The sequence below is a fragment of the Pistacia vera genome, unplaced genomic scaffold (assembly GCF_008641045.1).
Source record: "Pistacia vera cultivar Batoury unplaced genomic scaffold, PisVer_v2 Contig301, whole genome shotgun sequence".
Lineage (NCBI taxonomy): Eukaryota > Viridiplantae > Streptophyta > Magnoliopsida > Sapindales > Anacardiaceae > Pistacia > Pistacia vera.
In genome coordinates, this window is record NW_022196115.1 from 386,568 (window position 1) to 411,983 (window position 25,416).

Sequence of the window (25,416 nt, forward strand, 5' to 3'; positions counted from 1 at the left end):
AAGAAAGAAAACATTTATAATTTATTCTGGTTCACCTAATAAAAATGTTACGTTCAACATAATCAATATTTTTTTTACAATGAATTTATTTTTTCTATTATTTGTTATCACACTCGTACAAAAGAATAATAAGTTTATATACTAGATTTAATAAGAAAAAAGAGGATACCTTTTCCTAGGCTCAAAGTCAATTATGAATTCAATTACTTGGAAAAATCCTAAATCCTACAACAGGATCCTCGAATGCATCTGTCTCATCCTTTATTATTGAAGTGGTCGACAACTCCAACAATTCTCCCTTCATCCAACTTGGTTTTTTTACTTTGAATTTATATATTTGTGTTCATCACTCGAAGAATTCTGCATTTCTAATGACGCTTTAATCACGGAAACAAGATCATATACTGAATCAAATAAGCAAGCAACATGTGTATATTTATATATATATGAAAGTGGGGCATGATGAAATTAAGACTGGTTGGGGGAGGGCGTGCAAGTGTTGGAGAATTTGCTTAAGCAACGAAAGAGAGATGATAGGATCTGTAATCTGATTGGTTATTTGTGATATCTACACACTGATTTGATGCGGGGAAAGATTGATGAGATTTCTTTGTCATACATTGCGGGGAGAAGTGAGAAAGGTTGTTTGCTGTTCGTGTTCTTCCATACAATTGCCTGAGAATTTGGGACAAAATAGGCAACAGCACAGCAACATATTATACAATCTCACCAAATGAACATATATAAAAATGATAAAACCAGTAGAGAGAGATGTGACTAGTTGGATACGCCGTCGTTTCTCTAGTCTAGATTATGTTGGTTGAACTATAATCTCTTAGTGATTGAAATATAATTTGGTACTGTCCACAGAGATTAGATTATTATCGAAAGTAGGTGTAATAATAATTGTGGATAAAGATTGATTCCTTTAGTCATTTGGTATAACTAAATGCACATGCACGGTTTCATTTAAGTGTGACAGCAAGATAATTTTCATACTTAGAGAAATTTCATTTCACATAAACACAACATGCGTTTAGAAAGAAAGAGAGAGAGGGTTTGTATTATTAATTGGATAAACCATCAATTAAGTTAGTTAAATGTTTCATTCATGAGACATTCAATTATTAATGGAAGAAATCAATAAGTCCTGGTAAAAAGTTTGACAAAAACTATCTTTGGGTGATCGAGTGGTTCGATAGGGACTATTAAGTGTATTATTCAAGAAATCTTAAGTTTGAGTCTTTCCTCGGTTACTAATAAGGAAAACCATTAGAGTTTTTACTCAAGCCGATAGTTTCAAGGTTCCAGAGAATTAATTGAGATGCACATAACTTTTGATAAAGATGATTAATTAATTAATTAACATTTTATTGAGCTCCCAAATGAAAGCAGAAAGCCAGAAGAAAGTATTGATATTAGTCGTAAAGGCACGGTATATTTTGACAACCAACCAAAGATATCATAACAATCACTAGCAAATTACTGCCTTAATCAGCTGCTATTGACCAGTAATTTAAACTAAAGTGAATGTGAATCCATTTTAAGCTCTCAAACTTTCTGAATTTGACCATGACTAGGAATTTCTTGGTTAATTAGTTAGACACGATTCAATTCAAAATAATGGGAAGGAATCGAGCACATGAAATGAAGACAACGGTCCTCTTTGCACATGACTTTTCACTTGAGTAAATATAAGAATGTTTATTTTGTCACTAATTAAAAGAAGAAATATTCATTAGAGAGAGAGATCCATTCTTCCTTACCAGTGAACTGTTTACCTTGACCTGCCTCAAAGAAAACATTATAACAAGCAAACTTGTAACGTTTTTAAGGGGGTTAAGAGGATTGTATGGCTATCATTTTTAGTCTTTTTTTTTTTTTTAATGACAAGGGGTGTTCGGATTAGTTTACGCATACCTCTATTAATTTCTTGGGACATTGGAATTACCACTCAAATATAAGATTCAGTGGTTACCTCTATTAGCAACTGTGATGATTCGAACTCGAAAGATCATCTAAAGTTAGATTTTCTTTTACTCTTTTACTATGAGGCCACCAAATGGTGGTTGACTATCATTTTTAGTCGGCTATTAGTGATTGGAGGAAGCATAATAGGGAGAGAAGTAATAATTCGAAATTAGGATCAGAAAAATGAAGGTTAGAAAAGAAATTAGAAAACTGGCATCGAAAGGAGGCTGGCTGTAGTAGCTTTAATAGACAAGGTGCGTGCTACAATTGAAAACTTGGAAGGCTTTAGGTCCTATTGTTTTGGATCCATCGATAGATACGTGCATAAACATGTGAAATTTTTATTATCATTATTTTTTATTTCTATTAAAGAATATAAAAAAGCATTTTGCTTCTAATACAAACTAAAATGGAACTCTGTTTTATGAGGTGGACACTGAGAGAACTACAATCTATCCCTTCGATTGTTCATTTCATTGGCCCTAGTGATAAATAATGGACACTGAAAAGATGACCTGATACCAGCAGGAGGATATTTTTTCAAGAGCCCTCAAGAATCTTCATATCTTATCATCATCCATCTTCAATTTATCTCTTACGTACTAAATCAGTCGATATTAACGGAATAATATTAATATACCATTAACTCTCTTAAAAAGCTTTTGCCCACATGAACTTTCTGGCAAATATCAATACTTTAGAGAAAAATGGTAACAGAAACGAGTTAAACAATGGACATATTTAGATAAGAAGATGGATATATAGATATGAAGTCACCAATACGCTCACGTGGAGAGACGAATTGGGGTATAACATAATGCCTGATGTATGGAGAAAAAGAAAGTGGATATGTTGGAGCAAATTTGGGAAAATGACAAGGATAACTGGAACAGTAGGTTTGGCGAACTTCTGTTTTAGTATTATCACACGGTTAAAATAAGGTTTCTGTGAGGCTTTTTACATCCATCCATCCATCCATCTATCACTTTACAATATTTTGTATACAACACTATATGAATCTTTAACTTTATATATATATTTGTTCAATAATTATGAGCTTTTATATATGAATGAGAAATATCATACATTCACATTATGAACTCTAACCCCACCTCCCTCTCCAACTCCCTATAAAAGTCTTCTCTTTCTCTTCTCGAATTCACTTTACTCGCTCTCTCCCTAGCTGGCTCTTACATCTGCCACATTCTCTAAGTGTTTTTTCTACTGTAACAAATTCTTCACTCAATTTGCTTTAGAATAAACACTTGTCACTTGTAGCAAAACGAAATGAAGATGTTTGCAGCAGAGAAATCGCAAAAGTATCCGGCAATGCCAGAGGTATATATAAAATCTCAAACACTCCTATAGAGCAAGTTATCAGAACTACATATAATTTTTTTAAACTGTAAAACAACATTTATTTTTGGTTTCTTTTTTATTAATTTTGGTTCCATTTGTTTTTTTCTTCTTTTTCTTTTTCTTTGCAGGTAGTCGAGGAGCTAAAGACAATATCAGACATAGGTTTGCCAATAGTGGCTATGAGCTTGGTGGGGTATCTGAAAAATATGATTTTAGTTGTGTGCATGGGAAGACTTGGAAGCCTTGAACTCGCAGGCGGGGCTTTAGCCATCGGCTTCACAAACATCACCGGCTATTCGGTTTTATCAGGTTTGGCCATGGGGATGGAGCCCCTTTGTGGCCAAGGTTTTGGTTCAAAAAACCTGACCTTAGTATCTCTCACTCTAAAGAGAACAATTCTTATGCTACTTCTTGCTTCAGTAGCTATTGGATTGTTATGGCTTAACCTTGAACCTCTCATGCTTGTCCTCCATCAGGACCCCGATATAACAAGAGTTGCTAGCATTTATTGTCGCTATGCCATCCCAGACCTCATCGCTAATAGCCTTCTTCATCCTTTACGTATTTATTTGCGTAGTAAAGGGACAACATGGCCACTAATGTGGTGCACCTTACTCTCAATTGTTTTTCACCTCCCTATTACTATTTTTTTGGCCTTCAATCTTGGTCTTGGTGTGCCTGGAATCGCAATTTCCAATTTCATTTCCAATTTTAACACCCTTTTCTTCCTTGTTTGTTACATGTACTATACTCGCACCCCAAATGAACCAGTATGTACACCATTAACAACTGATCAGTCTTTGCTACTTTCTTTAAATAATTCTTCATTAGGGGACGAATGGAGAATTCTTCTTCAACTCGCCATACCAAGTTGTTTAGCTGTTTGTTTAGAGTGGTGGTGGTATGAGTTCATGACCATTTTAGCCGGGTATTTAATCAATCCTCGCGTTGCTCTTGCAACATCAGCTTTAGTGATACAAACAACATCGCTAATGTACACATTGCCAATGGCTCTAAGTGCATCTGTATCGAGTCGAGTAGGGAACGAACTTGGAGCGGGGAGGCCAGAGAAGGCGCGTTTGGCCACAGCGGTAGCGATAGGATTAGCCTTATTTGTGTCAGTATTCGGGTTGCTAGGGACAACTCTCGGGAGAGAAGCATGGGGGAAAGTTTTCACTAAAGATAGCGAAGTTCTTGAGCTAACTAAGACTGTCCTACCCATTATTGGATTATGTGAGCTAGCAAATTGTCCACAAACCACAAGTTGTGGGATTCTTAGAGGAAGTGCTAGGCCCGGAATTGGGGCAACCATAAACTTTTACTCATTTTACTTGGTGGGTGCACCATTGGCGATAGTTTTAGCCTTTGTTTGGAAATTAGGCTTTGTGGGTCTGTGTTATGGGCTTCTTGGGGCTCAAATTGCATGTGTAATGTCAATTTTAACTGTGGTGTTCAACACAGATTGGGAAAAAGAGTCGATCAAGGCCGCAGACCTGGTGGGCAAAAGTAACACTTCGGCACATGCAGACCGAACAGTCAAATGTGAAGAAGGTCTTGTTGGTTTCCTTAAAGAAGTTGATTTTGAAAAGTGAAATAGAGACTTGGCTTGGAGGTAACACATACTAAAAGATACAGCGGCCATGCATTGACAGGACAAAATTCAAATGACTCTTTTTATCTCTTGATGATTATTTCCCATACTCATTATATGTATGTGTTTGTTTTGTCATTTTCTTATTTTTTGTCCTTTACTTTTCTTTTTTCTATACACCTATGTCACCACTCACCACCTTACGTTGGATTGTGAAACCACATATCGGTTTTCTTTTTTTCCAACGTTACAATCACTATTGTTGTAATATAATAATATAATTGTAGTGACTTCTGTAATATTGTGCACTCTTTCCTTTTATAACTTAATCAATCTATTGGTTCTCATTAGAAATGGTTGAACCTACTTGTTTTAGATATCTTAATGAAAGCCTTAGCGTATACCAATTGATGATATCGTAACCTAACATAAAATTTTGTTCACATGTTTTGACTTTTGATAAACATGGTGAGTGCATATGCATGTGTTCACAACTGCATACATGTGCTCTGCACATGCATTCATTCATGCTCACACATGATATCTCTCTTTGCCAAGGTTTTCCGACGTTCAAACCAAATCATAATCAAATAAAACTCATACACTGTACCAAGCTCTAGTTGTTCGATGTGGAATTGTTTTGTTTTATTTAACCTATTTGCTATATATATAACTAGCCATTTAATTGAATCTAATTAATGGAAATTAAGTACTGATCCAGCTCGTATTTGATTGAATCCAGCTCCCATGACGTCCAAGAACATAACGCGTCTACTCCACTGTGATTTCTGGTACTGATTTTCAGGACTCCTAATTATTTACCCAATATCTCTTGCCCTTCTCCATTTTATTAATATTTATATATGCCAGTAAAAATGTATAACAGTCAATGTTCTGTCAAACATTTCTGCTCGGTTCATCATTGATCATAAATCAGAACAACGAAATGAAGTTGGTCTATACTTTTCAAACTTTTACAGAAAAGGCTAGCTATGGTAAGAAATCTATTCTCTGCCGTTCAATTAAATAACCGAATGAATATATCAACTCTCCGAACCCACCAAACCCGACCGATTTTGTTTATAGGCAGTGAATAATTTTTCAATAAAAATGAAAAAAACACACCAGTTGGTCCCCAAGTATCAAGCTCTATGTACGTACTGATTTTCTAACCCAAAAGTGTTTAACCTTTGATATGACTTCACGGAACATTCAATCAATCTCGATCGCAAGCTAGCTACAGTTTCCGCTTGAGATAATGGACTTGTACTATCAAGTGTCCTTTTGCGGGTCTCTATACAACTAAGAGAAAGGGACATCAGAGATGCAAAGTACCGTAAATTATTCAGGCTAAGATGAATTGCAAGGATGATAATTTTTTTCCAATTTTTGTTATTTGTTTAATTCTTTGTTCCTCCTCAATGAACCATCTCCGTAGCTTTCTTTCTTCATTTTCTTTTTTCTTAATATTCATGGCTAATAACAAGAATCTCCACTGAAAATTTTATCTTTACAATGACAGCCTTCAAGCCCATAAAAGAATTAAAGTTTCAAAACATAAGAGTACGTAGTAGATCCAGATGAACAGGATTGCAGATAACCAGTTATTGTCGAAACAACCAGAAGCAAGCTCACATTCAGAAATTGCCAATCTAAACTAGCTCGAGTGTAGCCAAGGATTCGAAGATATAATTTGTCAAATCAGAGTGGAAACGTGATGGTGTTTCCCTTCTGGTAACAAATAGACCATCAGAATCTTAGTCCAAATTTTATTATTGCTTGCTCATGACGTAGTGTGCATGACTCCTGAAAGTGACTTTTAAACTTTAAACTGAACTCATGCAAAGCAATAGGGTTCAAACGCTTTATAAGTTTGAAATTAAAACTCTTTGCAATCCAACATTAAATTTTCCCAATTCAAATTACACTAATTTGCTAAAATTATGGATTATTTCGAAATTAAAAGCTTTATCCCTTGCCACTCGATTTGTGAATTAGGTCAAAGAGGAGACTCTCTCTCAGTTATTGGGTTGTCTGTTAAAAAAAATGACAAGCTAGGGTTTCACTTTGAATAGTTTATTCTCTGCTATGGAACTGCCAATGACTAGGGTTTTTGAGTAGTTTGTTCTTCGTTGTGGAGAAAAATACCTCAACAATGGATGTCAGGTCCATCAATGTTCGCCTTTGAACGAGGAATTAAAAAGAATAATTGTCCTTATGAGTTGACTAACATTCATTTTTTCAACTTTTCCTGTTAATTAGCTTTTCAATCAGCCAACCTTTTCAGCCAATCTTTTCAGCCTTTACACTAGCAGGAAACAGTATAATGGCTGAAAACTTCCAAGAAGCACATTAATTGTTCATACAGTGCATCAATTATTGCACCATACAAACACATACGTATGCCCACCTGCAATCTCTTACTGCTTTAATTAATTTTGTCCTCACAAAAGAATGGAGCTCGATAGCTTCTGTGAGATAGATGCCTTATCTTCAACTGACTGCCGACCCTTTAAAATCATGTGATGTTTAAATGAAACTTTATGGTTCATTTTCAAAGGATCTGTGATCATGATGATCATCACCGCTATTGAGTTAATCAGAAACTGGATGTAATCGTACATATTAAGAAACAACTCCTTGCAGTACATTATGAGATTTTGTGGTTAATAATAAGTGAAGTACTGAAGTACTGGATGATGTGCCTTTTCTTCATTGAGCAATCTGAAAAAGACGTAAAAAGTTTATGTTATCAAGTTGATGGTGGGCTATAGAGTGTTGATTTTCAGAGAATGTAAAAGTAAAGTAAGTGTAGTAAATGAGCTGATCACCTTCATTGAATGTGACGAAGTGTTTATATACAAACCACATAATTTAGTTAACTTCTTACTAGAATTAATTAACTATACACAACTAACTAACTAATTAACTACAGCTAACTAACTATTCAACAACCTAACTAATTAAGCTAAAGTTTAGCTCATACAATAGCATGCAGTAGCTCATACAGTAGCTTTACAGTACAGTAGCTCATACATTCAACACCCCCCCTCAAGTTGGAGGGTGGTAAAGGTCTAACACACCCAACTTATGTAGCATAAGGTGATGTTGTTGCTTGTTAAGTGCCTTAGTAAACACATCTGCTGGCTGTTGAGATGAAGATACATAAGCTGTGATGATGAGTCCACTCTTAATTTGTTCTCTGACTATATGCCAATCTATATCAATGTGTTTTGTTCTTTCATGGAATATGGGATTGGAGGCAATGTAATTAGCTGTCTAGTTGTCACAGTGTAAAGGTACTAGAAGCAAATTTGTAAAGCCTAACTCTTTGAGAAGCTAAACTATCCAAATTACCTCACATACTGTTGACGCCATTGCCCTGTATTCAGCTTCTGAAGATGACTTAGAGATGGTAGCCTGCCTCTTGGATTTTCATGAAACCAGTGATGAACCAAGGAAAATATAGTATCCAGTAATAGATTTCCTAGTCATTAAGCAAGATGCCCAATCTAAATCACTATAGGCAAACAATTTTAGGGCATTGCATGCTGGAAAAAACAAACCTAAACCTGGTGTTGACTTTATATATCTAACTACCTTTAGACCTGGCAAAACGGGTGGGTGGGCCGGGTAAAACGGGTACGGGTCTTATACGGATGGATATATACGGGTCCAATTTTTTGGACCCGTGCCCTACCCTATACGGGTACGGGTGGACCCGCGGGTGGACCATATGCCAGTAAAATGTATAACAGTCAATGTTCTGTCAAACATTTCTGCTCGGTTCATCATTGATCATAAATCAGAACAACGAAATGAAGTTGGTCTATACTTTTCAAACTTTTACAGAAAAGGTAGCTATGGTAAGAAATCTATTCTCTGCCGTTCAATTAAATAACCGAATGAATATATCAACTCTCCGAACCCCCAAACCCGACCGATTTTGTTTATAGGCAGTGAATAATTTTTCAATAAAAATGAAAAAAACACCAGTTGGTCCCCAAGTATCAAGCTCTATGTACGTACTGATTTGATATGACTTCCAGAACATTCAATCAATCTCGATCGCAAGCAGCAGAGAAATCGCAAAAGTATCCGGCAATGCCAGAGGTATATATAAAATCTCAAACACTCCTATAGAGCAAGTTATCAGAACTACATATAATTTTTTTAAACTGTAAAACAACATTTATTTTTGGTTTCTTTTTTATTAATTTTGGTTCCATTTGTTTTTTTCTTCTTTTTCTTTTTCTTTGCAGGTAGTCGAGGAGCTAAAGACAATATCAGACATAGGTTTGCCAATAGTGGCTATGAGCTTGGTGGGGTATCTGAAAAATATGATTTTAGTTGTGTGCATGGGAAGACTTGGAAGCCTTGAACTCGCAGGCGGGGCTTTAGCCATCGGCTTCACAAACATCACCGGCTATTCGGTTTTATCAGGTTTGGCCATGGGGATGGAGCCCCTTTGTGGCCAAGGTTTTGGTTCAAAAAACCTGACCTTAGTATCTCTCACTCTAAAGAGAACAATTCTTATGCTACTTCTTGCTTCAGTAGCTATTGGATTGTTATGGCTTAACCTTGAACCTCTCATGCTTGTCCTCCATCAGGACCCCGATATAACAAGAGTTGCTAGCATTTATTGTCGCTATGCCATCCCAGACCTCATCGCTAATAGCCTTCTTCATCCTTTACGTATTTATTTGCGTAGTAAAGGGACAACATGGCCACTAATGTGGTGCACCTTACTCTCAATTGTTTTTCACCTCCCTATTACTATTTTTTTGGCCTTCAATCTTGGTCTTGGTGTGCCTGGAATCGCAATTTCCAATTTCATTTCCAATTTTAACACCCTTTTCTTCCTTGTTTGTTACATGTACTATACTCGCACCCCAAATGAACCAGTATGTACACCATTAACAACTGATCAGTCTTTGCTACTTTCTTTAAATAATTCTTCATTAGGGGACGAATGGAGAATTCTTCTTCAACTCGCCATACCAAGTTGTTTAGCTGTTTGTTTAGAGTGGTGGTGGTATGAGTTCATGACCATTTTAGCCGGGTATTTAATCAATCCTCGCGTTGCTCTTGCAACATCAGCTTTAGTGATACAAACAACATCGCTAATGTACACATTGCCAATGGCTCTAAGTGCATCTGTATCGAGTCGAGTAGGGAACGAACTTGGAGCGGGGAGGCCAGAGAAGGCGCGTTTGGCCACAGCGGTAGCGATAGGATTAGCCTTATTTGTGTCAGTATTCGGGTTGCTAGGGACAACTCTCGGGAGAGAAGCATGGGGGAAAGTTTTCACTAAAGATAGCGAAGTTCTTGAGCTAACTAAGACTGTCCTACCCATTATTGGATTATGTGAGCTAGCAAATTGTCCACAAACCACAAGTTGTGGGATTCTTAGAGGAAGTGCTAGGCCCGGAATTGGGGCAACCATAAACTTTTACTCATTTTACTTGGTGGGTGCACCATTGGCGATAGTTTTAGCCTTTGTTTGGAAATTAGGCTTTGTGGGTCTGTGTTATGGGCTTCTTGGGGCTCAAATTGCATGTGTAATGTCAATTTTAACTGTGGTGTTCAACACAGATTGGGAAAAAGAGTCGATCAAGGCCGCAGACCTGGTGGGCAAAAGTAACACTTCGGCACATGCAGACCGAACAGTCAAATGTGAAGAAGGTCTTGTTGGTTTCCTTAAAGAAGTTGATTTTGAAAAGTGAAATAGAGACTTGGCTTGGAGGTAACACATACTAAAAGATACAGCGGCCATGCATTGACAGGACAAAATTCAAATGACTCTTTTTATCTCTTGATGATTATTTCCCATACTCATTATATGTATGTGTTTGTTTTGTCATTTTCTTATTTTTTGTCCTTTACTTTTCTTTTTTCTATACACCTATGTCACCACTCACCACCTTACGTTGGATTGTGAAACCACATATCGGTTTTCTTTTTTTCCAACGCTACAATCACTATTGTTGTAATATAATAATATAATTGTAGTGACTTGTGCACTCTTTCCTTTTATAACTTAATCAATCTATTGGTTCTCATTAGAAATGGTTGAACCTACTTGTTTTAGATATCTTAATGAAAGCCTTAGCGTATACCAATTGATGATATCGTAACCAAACATAAAATTTTGTTCACATGTTTTGACTTTTGATAAACATGGTGAGTGCATATGCATGTGTTCACGACTGCATACATGTGCTCTGCACATGCATTCATTCATGCTCACACATGATATCTCTCTTTGCCAAGGTTTTCCGACGTTCAAACCAAATCATAATCAAATAAAACTCATACACTGTACCAAGCTCTAGTTGTTCGATGTGGAATTGTTTTGTTTTATTTAACCTATTTGCTATATATATAACTAGCCATTTAATTGAATCTAATTAATGGAAATTAAGTACTGATCCAGCTCGTATTTGATTGAATCCAGCTCCCATGACGTCCAAGAACATAACGCGTCTACTCCACTGTGATTTCTGGTACTGATTTTCAGGACTCCTAATTATTTACCCAATATCTCTTGCCCTTCTCCATTTTATTAATATTTATATATGCCAGTAAAAATGTATAACAGTCAATGTTCTGTCAAACATTTCTGCTCGGTTCATCATTGATCATAAATCAGAACAACGAAATGAAGTTGGTCTATACTTTTCAAACTTTTACAGAAAAGGCTAGCTATGGTAAGAAATCTATTCTCTGCCGTTCAATTAAATAACCGAATGAATATATCAACTCTCCGAACCCACCAAACCCGACCGATTTTGTTTATAGGCAGTGAATAATTTTTCAATAAAAATGAAAAAAACACACCAGTTGGTCCCCAAGTATCAAGCTCTATGTACGTACTGATTTTCTAACCCAAAAGTGTTTAACCTTTGATATGACTTCACGGAACATTCAATCAATCTCGATCGCAAGCTAGCTACAGTTTCCGCTTGAGATAATGGACTTGTACTATCAAGTGTCCTTTTGCGGGTCTCTATACAACTAAGAGAAAGGGACATCAGAGATGCAAAGTACCGTAAATTATTCAGGCTAAGATGAATTGCAAGGATGATAATTTTTTTCCAATTTTTGTTATTTGTTTAATTCTTTGTTCCTCCTCAATGAACCATCTCTGTAGCTTTCTTTCTTCATTTTCTTTTTTCTTAATATTCATGGCTAATAACAAGAATCTCCACTGAAATTTTTATCCTTACAACGACAGCCTTCAACCGCATAAAAGAATTAAAGTTTCAAAACATAAGATTACGTAGTAGATCCAGATGAACAGTATTGCAGATAACCAGTTATTGTCGAAACAACCAGAAGCAAGCTCACATTCAGAAATTGCCAATCTAAACTAGCTCGAGTGTAGCCAAGGATTCGAAGATATAATTTGTCAAATCAGAGTGGAAACGTGATGGTGTTTCCCTTCCGGTAACCAATAGACCACCAGAATCTTAGTCCAAATTTTATTATTGCTTGCTCATGACGTAGTGTGCATGACTCCTGAAAGTGACTTTTACACTTTAAACTGAATTGATCATGCAAAGCAATAGGGTTCAAACGCTTTATAAGTTTGAAATTAAAACTCTTTGCAATCCAACATTAAATTTTCCCAATTCAAATTACACTAATTTGCTAAAATTATGGATTATTTCGAAATTAAAAGCTTTATCCCTTGCCACTCGATTTGTGAATTAGGTCAAAGAGGAGACTGTCTCTCAGTTATTGGGTTGTCTGTTAAAAAAAAAGACAAGCTAGGGTTTCACTTTGAATAGTTTATTCTCTGCTATGGAACTGCCAATGACTAGGGTTTTTGAGTAGTTTGTTCTTCGTTGTGGAGAAAAATACCTCAACAATGGATGTCAGGTCCATCAATCTTCGCCTTCGAACGAGGAATTAAAAAGAATAATTGTCCTTATGAGTTGACTAACATTCATTTTTTCAACTTTTCCTGTTAATTAGCTTTTCAATCAGCCAACCTTTTCAGCCAATCTTTTCAGCCTTTACACAAGCAGGAAACAGTACAATGGCTGAAAACTTCCAAGAAGCACATTAATTGTTCATACAGTGCATCAATTATTTCACCATAAAAACACATACGTATGCCCACCTGCCTCTTACTGCTTTAATTAATTTTGTCCTCACAAAAGAATGGAGCTCGATAGCTTCTGTGAGATAGATGCCTTATCTTCAACTGACTGCCAACCCTTTAAAATCATGTGATGTTTAAATGAAACTTTATGGTTCATTTTCAAAGGATCTGTGATCATGATGATCATCACCGCTATTGAGTTCAGAAACTGGATGTAATCGTGCATATTAAGAAACAACTCCTCACAGTACATTATGAGTTTTTGTGGTTATTGAAGTACTGGATGATGTGCCTTTTCTTCACTGAGCAATCTGAAAAGACGTACAAAATATATGTTATCAAGTTGATGGTGGGCTATAGAGTGTTGATTTTCAGAGAATGTAAAAGTAAAGTAAGTGTAGTAAATGAGCTGGTCAACTTCATTGAATGTGACGAAGTGTTTATATACAAACTACATAATTTAGTTAACTTCTGACTAGAATTAGTTAACAATACTCAACTAACTAATTAACTACAGCTAACTAACTATTCAACAACCTAACTAATTAAGCTCAAATTTAGCTCATATGGTAGCATACAGTAGCTTTACAGTACACTAGCTCAGACATTCAACATCCCCCTTCAAGTTGGAGGGTGGTAAAGATCAGCCTTGCACTTCAATTTATAAACCCATTTGCATCCAATAGGAGATTTACTAGGAGGCAAAGGGACTAGGGACCAAGTGTTACCAAGTTTCAAGGCCTTGATTTCCTTGTCCATAGCTGCAACCCAATTTGGGTCCTTTAAAGCTTGATGAAAACTAGAAGGTTTAACTAAAGACACCTTAGAAAGATATGACTGATAAGAAGGTGAGAAAGTTGTGTAAGAAACATAATCAAATATAGGATAGAATATATGATTAGCTGTAGGATGAAAGAGAGTGGTGTAGACATAGTCATGAGACCAAATAGGAGGCCTAACAGATCTGCTTGATCTTCTAAGGTTAAGAGAAGAATTTGTAGGTGCAATAGTAGAAGGAGAGACATGAGAAGAATCCAGACTAGAAGGTGCAATAGGAGAAACTAGAGTAGGTGAAGTAGAATTAGGAAATATGAGGTGAAGAAGAGTCAGGGGAAGCTGGAACAGGAAAGGCAGGGGACTGATCTGATTCTGTAAAAAGGAATGCAGAATGATATGGAAAAGGACCTGTAGGTGTTTGGGATAATGCAAAAGGGAAAATGTGTTCATAAAAAATTGCATCCTTGGAAATAGTGATTGAATGAAAGGACAAATCATACAAAACATAGCCCTTTTGGGTTAAGGAGTATCCTAAGAAAACTGGTGGATCACTGCCCTAGGAGATAACTTGTCCTTGGAGGGGAGAAACGTGGCATAAGTCAAACAACCAAAGACCCTCAAATGGTCCAAAGAAGGAGGTTTGTGAAAGAACTTTTCAAAAGGTGATAAACCTTTGAGAATTGATGTAGGAAGCTTGTTGATTATATATACTGCAGCTTGGACACAGTTACCCTAAAATTTTGCAGGAACATGGGACTGAAATTTCAAGGCTTTGACCACTTCTAAAATATGCCTATGTTTCTTCTCAACAGCCTCATTTTCTTGAGGGGTATAAACATAGGAACTTGGATGAATTATCCCATGATTGCTAAACAATTTATTACAAGACTTATTGAAAAATTTTGATCCGTTATCACCCCTGATACGTTTTGGATACAGTTTATATTGAGTAGGAAGCATATCCAGAAACTGCATAAGTATAGAAAATGTATATGACTTGAATTGCATGAGGAATAACCAAGTAATCCGAGAGCAATCATCCATTATGGTAAAAAAATATCTTGCATTTCCATTAGTAAGAATGCTATATGGTCCCCACACATCAATATGCAACAAATCAAAACTATGTTGAGAATGAGAAACACTATGAGGAAAAGGTAATCTAGTTTGTTTTGCTAAAGGACAGATGGACCAATGTGAAGGAATAGAAGTACCTGTGGTGTTTGGTTTGGGTAACTGTGGGTAGATGGTGGATAAAATTGAGTGAGAAGCATGTCCTAATCATTGATGCCACAATGCAATACTGTGAGATCAAGAAGTTGACATACAATTAGTGGGAAAAACGAACATTTTATTAATCTGTAAGGTAGTAAGTACAATCTGTGAAGAATGTGAATGACAAACAGTTTTATTATGTTATTCAAAAGCTGATACAAAAGAAGAAATGTGCAAATATGGATCAAGATAGTAGAGACCTTGACAATGTTTACCAATCCCCTTCAACTTGCCATTGTAAAGATCCTGAATTGGATAAAAATCAAGATAAAATGTGATGAAACATTTATTAGAAATAGCAAGTATTGAAACCGAAAGCAAATTATGATGGAATTCTGGAACATGCAATACATTGGATAGATGAAGTCCACTGTCCAAGTCAATAGATCCAATGTGCTTAACATATGTTTTAGCTCCATTTAGTAAGCCAACAAGATATCTAGAGGATGGTTCTATAATGGCAGGTGACTTTAACAATGAATAATTGTAGGTTATGTGATCACTTGCTCCCGTATCAATTATCCATCTATTAGTATCAAAACATGAAAATAGAGCAGCTGAATTACCTGCGAGATTAGTTGTTGGTGATGGAACATTCTCTTTCCCAAGTAATTGTAGTATCCGATTGTATTGATCAGTGGTCAACATTGGACCAACAACAGCAACAGAAGAATTGCCTATAGCACCTGAACAATTTCCAGCTTCCAAAGACGCATAATTTATAGAACCAGCATGAACTTGATTTGCAAAAACTCTATTTTTGGAAGAATTTTTGCCCTTTGTAAATTGATAATCTGCAGGATATCCAATCATTATAGTAGGATTCCCTTTTATGGCCAACAATATGACAGAAGTCACACTCAACATAAGGCTTCTTCTTTTTGTATTTTTTATTATGATTCTAGCTTTTACCATTATTTTGTGCATATAAAGCAGTAGTGACTTCAATATTTTGATTCATTCCTGTAAGAACCTTCTGACTTTCATCTTGATGCACAACAGAGTAGGCTTGTTTATCACTATGGAGTAGATTCATGAGAAGTATTTGACTACGAACCATAGAGTAAGATTCATTCAGTCCAATTAAAAATTTCAGAAGTTTTTGTTTGTTCAAATGGTCCAAATAAGCCTTTGCCAATGTCAGGAGCAGGAAGGCTAATTAAAGAGTCAAGTTCATCCTAAAGTGCCTTGAGTTTGTTGAAGTAAATAGCTACTGAATTTGTTCCTTGTGTTAAATTGATGATTTCTTGATAAATTCCAAAGACTCTGGTTCCATTTACCTTGTGATACTGCTCCTTCAAGTCCTGCCAAACTTGAGCTTTGCTTGTGGAGTAAACTATTCCATTGAATATTTCTTTCAAAACATATTTGAAAATCCAGGCGAGAACTAAGGAATTACACCTCTCCCATTGTGGTATTAAGTGTGAATGAATTGAAGACTTTGTGCATGTTCCATCTACAAACCCTAATTTGTTTTTTACATAGAGAGAAACAGTCATGGCTCTACTCTAGATCCCGTAATTCTCTGTCCCAGTCAACTGTTCAGAAACCAAAATTGAACCTGGAGTATCAGAAGGATGAATGTAGAGTGGTGAATTTGCATCAATTGGAGGTGCAATCAAACCTTTATTTTGAGTAGACATAGTTACTGAGCTAAATCAGTAATCGATTCAAGCTAAAGAAAGAAGAAATTTGAAGAATTAAAGTGATTACAAGCTGGTACAAGCTTGATTAGAACAACAAAGAAATTTTGATCGATTGATTTTGATCGAAGGATGAGTTTCTCAACTCTGATACCATGTCGATTTTCAGAGAATGTAAAAGTAAATTAAGTGTAGTAAATGAGTTGATCAACTTCATTGAATGTGAAGAAGTGTTTATATAGAAACTACATAATTTAGTTAACTTCTAACTAGAATTAGTTAACTATACTCAACTAACTAACTAATTAACTATAGCTAACTAACTGTTCAACAACCTAACTAATTAAGCTCAAGTTTAGCTCATACAATAGCATACAATAGCTCATACAGTAGCTTTACAGTATAGTAGCTCATACATTCAACAGAGAAAAAAAGAGAAGAGAAAAGTTTCCGGTACAGCCATTGCATAGTACTAAAAGCCAGTAAATTTATGCTTAGTTTAGAAGCCAACCCAGCTTTAGTAACTTGGAAGCTGTAGGTTTGGTCGGTCTTCATCCTCAAGTTAAGTAATTCCATTATAAGTAAAAGGAAAATATAAAAATATACACCCATTTCGATAATTCGACCAGCATCTCGAGATTGTATGCATGTTTGATGATCCTGCTTATGATACGTGATTTTATATAATCCCAACATCTATATAACTAAACCATCCTTGGGTGATCAGTTGGAATAATAAAGACTTTTAGGTATATTACTCAAGAGGTCATGAGTTTGATTCCCCTCGATTACTAATAGGAGTGGCCACTTGGAGGGTTTACCAGGCATTAACTTCAAAGCCTTAGGAGATTAGTCGAGATATGCGTAAATTGATCCGAACACCTCCGATCATAAAAAGAAAAAGCATCTATATATCTAAATCAGTTTGGTATTCATGAAGATGTTTAAGTCTGTGATCATCTTAATTAGTTGAAGTAGTAGGTGTAACGAAAGTAAGTGTGTAGATTGAGAGAAGTGAAGAGAAAATAGGTGAAACTTTAAAAAGAGTTGAGGAAAAGCTCTAGAAAAATAGTGAATTAATTTTATTAGCAAGAATGAGTTAAATGCAATTTACATCCATCAATCCTCCTTATATAATGTTCAAGAGTACTTTTGAGAGAAATTTAAAAGAAGAAAAAGGTTCTTAGCTACAATTTCATAGAACATCTAATAATATCACCGTAGTATTATTGACGTGATACCAACATGTCAAAAGTTATTGAATTGAATGATTACTGATCAAAATCAATCGAAAGATGAATGAGAGAAAAAGAATTTCAAGGTTATGTAAATTTATTGAATGGTGTTATGAATGATGTTGCATATGATATTCTAGATTTTTTCTTTATTTGTATTTTTGTCTTGCCATGTAAAAACCTCATTCCTTCTCACTTAAATAATCCAATCCTTTTTATAAGGTTACCTACACCAACCCCAATCTTCATTTTTTTAATCACTTAATATTTCAACTTTATTTAAGTAGATTTTAAAATTTTTATGAGTATATGAAGGTTATTCCTATATAAAATATCACTACAGAGAGATTTTATTGTATAAGATTAATATACTTTAATTTACATTTTTTACTTAAATTTTTTATACTTCTTGTGAACCGTTTATCTTTACTCATCCGACGGTATAGTTATTTTATCTTTATAATTTAATTTAGATCTTTGATTTTCTTTGGTCAAACCTCCAATATATCTCATTTTCAAGACCTAAGTTTTCAACAAAAGGTAGCAATGTGAGCTTGATCAGAATCCAGCCGATAACCATACCAAAGCCCAGGATTAGATACGAATTTCAATAAAAGGGACAGGCTGGACTTTCTCAGGCCCAATAGCTTATTTCACAACCTGGGGAAACTAATCTTTCCAAAAAAAAAAAATCCTTAAATAAAAAACAAAAGATATTTTAGCTACCCAACAAAATTGTAGAATAATAATGGAGGAAGATATAACATCAAATCATTTATTTTTCATTAAATTTTGAATTATTATATAACCTAATAATAAATTTATTTATTTATTCATTTTACTTTTTAAGTTATTAGGTAACAGTCCATTCGACTTCATATTTGTACCATTCTTTAATTTTGCACAGTCGAAACAAATTTTTAAAAAATAAAGATAAATCAACAATTTTTTACCTTTTTCCCTAGTAGTCGGGTGGTAAACCCTTTAAGGCTTTAACCATTGAGGTTAAATATATCTAGAAAGTCTTGCCTCTAAATCACGAGAGAGATGATTACCAAGTTTACTCAAAAAAAAAAAAAAAAAAAATCAACGACTCTTTTTAAATCCTTGTTAATATTATTCTCTTAATTTAATAGAATTTTTTTATTATAATTTCTAATACATCTAAATTAAGTAACAAAATTATATTTGCGTTGAATAAAAGTATTGAAAGATACAACCATTACCATGATATTTCACTTTCTTTTGTCTTATTATAGTGAAATAGACAAGAGATAAATTTATTAATAGAAATATTTCACAAAGTTTAGTAAAGCTTAAGTGCTTGGAACTCATCTTCTATGACCTAACAAATCTCATGGAATTTATTCCCAAAACCTAATGTCAAAAAACAATATATATATATATATATATATTCTAAATTTACTTTCGAAAAAGATCCCTAAAAACAATCAAATAATAATGTACTTCTTTTAAAGGGATATGTTATAATACAAGAGGCTTTTTTCGATCTCAAGGTTTATTTCTTTTGGCCGATAACATTACCGAGCCGAAAATTATAGTATAATTCTTAAATAATTTTATATATTTTTTTCACATTGACATCACTATAAAGTTTGTTCCCAGATCCCCATCTTATGTTCCTTTTTAGTTCCAACGCAAGAATTTTACCAAAATTCTTTTGCCATGTCTCCATCACTTTCTAGTGAGCATAAAATTCAAAAATAAAAGTAAAAGTTTTTAAACTACTTCTTTGAAGAAGAATAATAAAAAGTTGAAGAGTTGATGGGTGGATTTAAACCTGTGGCCAAACAAGTCTTAAATTTGTGATATGTCATATCAATCTCAAAATGGGCCCAAGCCTAGGCCCATTTAACCCCACACTCTAATCATTCTCCTCTTCGACATGGACCAACTCCGCTTCATCATTATACCTTCCCACAGTCTGGTCAGTCGAACTCGGGGCCCATGAAAGTTGGCTATCTGCTTTTACCATTATACCCTTGTTTTTGTTGGATTGCTCATGTTATTGTGTTTCCAGTGGATGACCACTATGAAAGTTAGATAAAATATTTTGGATAAAGATCCAACGGTCTCAATCTCATCTTTACACATTCATGTGCATTAAAAACTAACACTAGATTAAATCAGGACCTGCAATGGTCATCCCTATTAGTAAATAGCAATTAAGAGAAATCAAATTCAAGACCTCTTAAGTAATACATTCAATAATATTATCCGATTATTCAAGAATGGTTAATTAACATATTTTTTATTATAAGAGAATTAACCATATTAGTTTGTTAGATAGTCTCATTGACCATTTAATATGCTCTTTTAAGAAAAGAATCTAATATGGTCTTTTAAGTTCAAGCCTTTTTTAGAGTAAAAAGAAGAAGAAAATGACCTAATATAATATTTTAAATTTGAGTCTCAATAATTATTAATATAAGTGATCATTAAAACTTATACTTAAAAAAGAGATTAATCGTGATGTGGATAAATTAGTCTTAACCCAGGGATAATTAAAAAGAAAAAAGTTTTATTCATTCATTTATTGAACCAATAATTGAAGCTTTAAAGATGATGGCCAACTTTCTCCGGATCATCTCTTCGAAACTTAAAAGACCCGTCTTAAATAAACTTCTTCGGGTTTCGAATCCCGAAAATCACATTTCTTCTTCGTTCGTTCATTCATTCATTCACTATTTGCCTTCACGAGTCTCAACAGGCAAAATCGTACAAGTTTCCTTAAATAACAACACCAAAATCTTCTCTCCTCCTCAGCCCCGATTCCCAAATCCCCATTATTAACAGTTTAACACCACCAGGCCAGACATCACAGAAAGAAAGAGATTAATTAATTGGGTGGACAGATGGCACGCCGCTGGCGGTACCCACCTGGGGCCCTTGCTCCTGATGCCGCCGGTTTTATATAAAAGAATCACTGAACCAAAGTCCTCTACGTGCAACACGTCGTCTAGTTCATTGGGTACGAATTGGATAAACAGTACGTGTCTTTTTATTTTATATTTTATTATTTTTCACGTCCATTAACAGCCCATTTTACCCATTCACGTTTTTTCACTGTTAAGTTGCTTAGTTTTATGTTTATCCAATGTTTATTATGATGATTAAATTTTAGAACTCTACCTGCTCCCTGTTTTTCAACCCAAATCTACGTGCTTCTTTTGACAAACACTTGTCAAATTCAGTAGTGAAATTACAACACGTCGAGATGGACATGACTTGAGTTTGAAGAAGTGAGCAAATATAAACACAAATCGGTTGAATTTAAGCAAGAAAAAGAAAGCTCAAGCGATAACGTCATACTTACAATGAATTTCGCTTTATCTTGTTCCTATTGCCCAACAAATCGAAGAAACGTGTTGTGTTTTGGTAGGTGATGAAAGTTTCGATTTAAGTAAACATAGATTTCATATGGGTATTGATTAAACACCTCTAGAAGGCAAGATCGAGCTTGAAAGAAGTGAATATGAACACAAATCAAAGGATGTTTTGCAGAAGATTTGAAGAGAGGATGTGTTGAGTTAGGCAACTGATTGGGTTGGGGAAACGAAAAATACATTGATCCTCCAATTATTCATCCGTGCATGAGTTGCATAGCTCGACGTATACATGAAAAAAGGACGGCTGATAATTAAGGATACCAAATAAAAAATTCACTTATCATCACCTTGGTCAAATTAATTACATGATTAGTTTTGAGTGGTCGACAACATTAAGATATGTAAGTTATATTATCAAACAAACATTAATGAAAAGCCAAAGTTAATTAATTAACTTTAATCCCACTTTAAAAAGTATTAAATCATTAATATCTATATCACTTTGTGATATAATTTTGTATTTATCTTCCAAGTAGCTAGGCTGAATCCCGACTCATAATTAAAGCAAAAAAATTTAAGATATTTGCGGACAGCTAGCTCCCTTAATAATGCAGATTGCAGAGCTTTCAAAGCAATGCAGGACATGAACAAGATTCCACCATTAACCTTTTTCTTTTGACATACAGAAAAATAATTAATTAGCTAATTATCCAAATGATATAATAATGGAATGCGTTTTGTTCTGTCTTTCATAGCGTTTCACGTACCAGATAAAAGTCTTTTAATGTATAAACTAAACTGAGAGTAATGTAAAGCATGCATATAAAATCGAAGGATATGTTTTTCTTTTTCACACAATGTTTATTTATATGTTTTGTCGTTGGGCCAAACCAATGAAAAGTACTAAGCAAAAGCAATTCAATGAAAAGAAGGTAAAGCACCATACAAAAACAAAAGCACTTCTGGTTTGACAAGACTGCCTTTATTTTTTTTCCTTCAACTGGTTATATAGACACATGCAGTCAAAGTTTCAAAGGCAGAATGCTCCCCCCCTTCTTTTTTTTTGTTTTTTTTTTTTGACAGAAGATCTACATAATTTTTTAGATTTGAAGTATAAACACTCACAAGAAAAATCAAACTTAATATTTTTAAAATAATATATTTAAGAGTCTCTATCATTAGGTTGAATGGTCCTCTCAATGACCAATTTATTTTATTTTTATTTATGATAAAAGAAAAAAAAAAAAAAAGAGGGGGAAGGTTGAGTTCTACTCGCTGGAAAAAGCAACCAGGTTTGTGTATCAATTCAACTCTATACTAAGCCATTCTATTGAAGAAAAGGAAAGAAAAAGAAATAAACGTACAACCATTGAAAAAAATAAAAAAATGGGAAAACGAAATGGAAACTAAAGAGTAAAGAGAGGGGATACGTGGCAGTTAAAGATCAGTAGAAGTCAAATCCTTAGCTCCGCAAATCGTCCTCATTACTGCTCTCTTCTAGCTGTGGGGGACCCATTCAAGTACCTTCTCCACTTCTCTCTTTCTTCTATTTATTTTTCACTCAAACTCAATACATTTTCACAAAGCTTAAACAAGCCTTCCCCCAATCCCATCACCACCTTCACCCCACTCCACCATTTGAGAGAGAGAGAGAGAGAGAGAGAGAGAGAGAGAGAGATAGATATATATATATATAGATTCTGAAACAAAGGATAATGAGATATGGTGGGATTAAGTATAGTCTTGGAGAACCAAAAAACTGGTAGCTCTAGCAAGAAAAGCCCCCAAGTTATCAACAAAGCTACTATGAATATTAACAACAAGCTTTTTACTTCTTCTCAGTCAACTTTCCCAGTGCCTACTTTTCTTCAGCGATGCTTCCTCTGCCAACAGCCTCTTTTGCCGGGCAAAGATATCTACATGTACAAGTAAGCACCTTTTATTTTTATTTTTTGTTATGTTTTGTTTTGTCTTCTAAGTTCCCAGATCTTCGTTTATTTGGAGTGTTTCTCAGCAAACCCTGATCTTTTTTTTTTTTTTTTCTTTGCATGGTTTGTGATTTTAAAGCTTGAATTTTTATGGTTATTTTTTTGCATGTGTAGGGGAGAGAGTGCTTTTTGTAGCGTGGAGTGCAGGTGCAGGCAGATATTTATGGACGAAGAAGATAGTATTAAGAAAGAGAACTGTTCATTGGCTGCGATGAAACCAACTTCTTCTTCATCAGCTTCTGGTTCCCGTCGGAAAGGAAACAGAAACCGAGGAGGAGGAGGAGGCGGCGGCTTTGCTTACTGAAGAAAGATGATGATCACCAGGAATGGAAAAAAAAATTGTTTTTTTTTGTTTTTTGAAAAATAATTATGTTCCGGTTTTACCCCTGCCTAATTTTGTAATGACTATTATGTGGTATGTTGTCTTGCTTCTTTGTTTGGAGCCAAAAAGGCATTCAACTTTTTGAGCTCCACGTATCTACGGGAGCCCCTGGTTTGATTTGCTTCCCATTTTCCTGAAACTGTGGGATTTTTTTTTTTTTTTTTTCGTCCTTTTTCTAATATCATGTTGTTGAAGGGTATTGTGGGTATTATGTTATGGTGTTTGCTTATGCTTAAACGTGATTAATTAACTCGCTAATTACTTAATTTGAATGCTCATGAGAGTTATCGTTTTCTTGGGCCAAACAACAGTGTTATTTGTTGTCTGCCTAGATGACAACGTGCGTATTTTAGTGGAATCATGTAGGGAATGTATAGATTACGCACTGAGGGACAGTGGTTTAGTAGTGGAGAATATTTCTTTCTCTTTTTTTCCAGAGGAAAACTAGTGATTGAAGAATTAATGGTAGCAATCATCAAAGTTATGGTCCCCATGAGAAGAAAGATTATAAATTTTATCATTTGAAGATTTTCAGGTTTTGTAAATATTCATCTTTATTACTCAAATGAAATATTGCATGGCTGGCTGGCTGCATTTTCCAGGGCCTTTGTTCGTCTGTTTCCAGGAACTGGAAAGAGTGTCAGCGAGTGAGTTTCCATGACATGTATATTATGCAATTTCGAAAGCTTGATGGGTTTTGAATGAGCTTCTCACATCACAGTACCTGGGGGTGGTCTGCTTTCTCTCATAAAGTTAAAACTCTAGCTTCTCACACCACAGTACCCAGAATTAATTGAAGGGCTTTGATTGATAATTCCGGACATTCGCTTTCTAGCATTTACAGATATTGGACCCTTTTGGCTCTTTCCTCTTTCCTGGTTTTAAATGAAGTTACATTTTCTCATGAATAACCACTGTTGCAGAACAGTAACAGAACTTATTATTTCACTTGCCCCTTCCATTAATGCTTCGTGAATGAACAGTACTACAACAATTATATTCTAATGGGGGATACTTGTCAGCCCAATAAAGGCAAAAGATAGATGTAACAAGAGGGTGAAAATCAAACTGTTACTTACATATACTACATAAAGAAAATAAAAAAAAAGTTAACAACTGGGACAAGACAAGAGAACCTTAACTTTAGAATGTGAGTAAGCAGAGGCAATGAAATGGAATTGGATGGTAGTAAATTGGAATAAATAGGGCTTGCTACTTGCATCTCTTTATGCTGTGCTACTGTCCACGAATCCTTGAAAGACAGGAACAGTTTGGTTCCTGGACATTTTACATGCATGGTTTTGAATTCTCAACTGCATTTTGCCAATTATAACTTGAATTTTGTTCTTGGAATAATTGAATGGTAAGTTTTGTATAAGTTGAGTATTTACTTAAGACATGAAATTGTGTTTGTGGGGAGAAGGTGTTGGTAACCGGGGATTTAAGATGGCATGGGCGAGCATAATAAGTTATGGAATTGAGTGGTAATGGTGGCAGCAGAAGCCAATTACAAAATGCTATATATATTCACCTTCATCTTCATGTATTAAAACGTTTTCCTCACGCTATAAAAACCTTAGTCCAACTGGCAACATTAAACGTTGCTTTGGTTGGTAGAGGCATTACTGAGTGTAGTGAAGATAAATCCAACTGGCAACCAAGCTAGGGGTGCTGACCTGACCAGAGTAAAATGGCCTTACAATAGGAAATGTACTATCAGTAGCTGACGCAACAT

At 35.0% G+C, this 25,416-nt stretch overlaps 3 protein-coding genes across 4 annotated transcripts; all 3 read left to right on the forward strand.

Annotated features, from left to right (window-relative positions):
- The first annotated feature begins 3,152 nt into the window (after positions 1 to 3,152).
- LOC116135634 (protein DETOXIFICATION 55-like) lies at positions 3,153 to 5,137 on the forward strand. Its single transcript, XM_031421347.1, has 2 exons — positions 3,153 to 3,309; positions 3,459 to 5,137. The coding sequence occupies exons 1-2, from the start codon at positions 3,259 to 3,261 to the stop codon at positions 4,920 to 4,922; spliced, it is 1,515 nt and encodes a 504-aa protein (XP_031277207.1). The 5' UTR covers positions 3,153 to 3,258; the 3' UTR covers positions 4,923 to 5,137.
- A 3,822-nt stretch (positions 5,138 to 8,959) lies between these two features.
- On the forward strand, positions 8,960 to 10,939 carry LOC116135608 (protein DETOXIFICATION 55-like). Its single transcript, XM_031421321.1, has 2 exons — positions 8,960 to 9,034; positions 9,184 to 10,939. The coding sequence occupies exons 1-2, from the start codon at positions 8,960 to 8,962 to the stop codon at positions 10,645 to 10,647; spliced, it is 1,539 nt and encodes a 512-aa protein (XP_031277181.1). The 3' UTR covers positions 10,648 to 10,939.
- Positions 10,940 to 22,879: 11,940 nt separating this feature from the next.
- Positions 22,880 to 23,652, forward strand: LOC116135637 (FCS-Like Zinc finger 15). 2 transcript variants are annotated; one of them, XM_031421351.1, is made up of 3 exons: positions 22,908 to 22,962; positions 22,995 to 23,239; positions 23,414 to 23,652. In XM_031421351.1, the coding sequence occupies exons 2-3, from the start codon at positions 23,034 to 23,036 to the stop codon at positions 23,601 to 23,603; spliced, it is 396 nt and encodes a 131-aa protein (XP_031277211.1). In that variant the 5' UTR covers positions 22,908 to 22,962; positions 22,995 to 23,033; the 3' UTR covers positions 23,604 to 23,652. The 2 variants fall into 2 exon arrangements, with proteins under 2 accessions (XP_031277210.1, XP_031277211.1); XM_031421350.1 differs by having other exon boundaries at positions 22,880 to 23,239.
- The last annotated feature ends 1,764 nt before the right edge of the window (positions 23,653 to 25,416 follow it).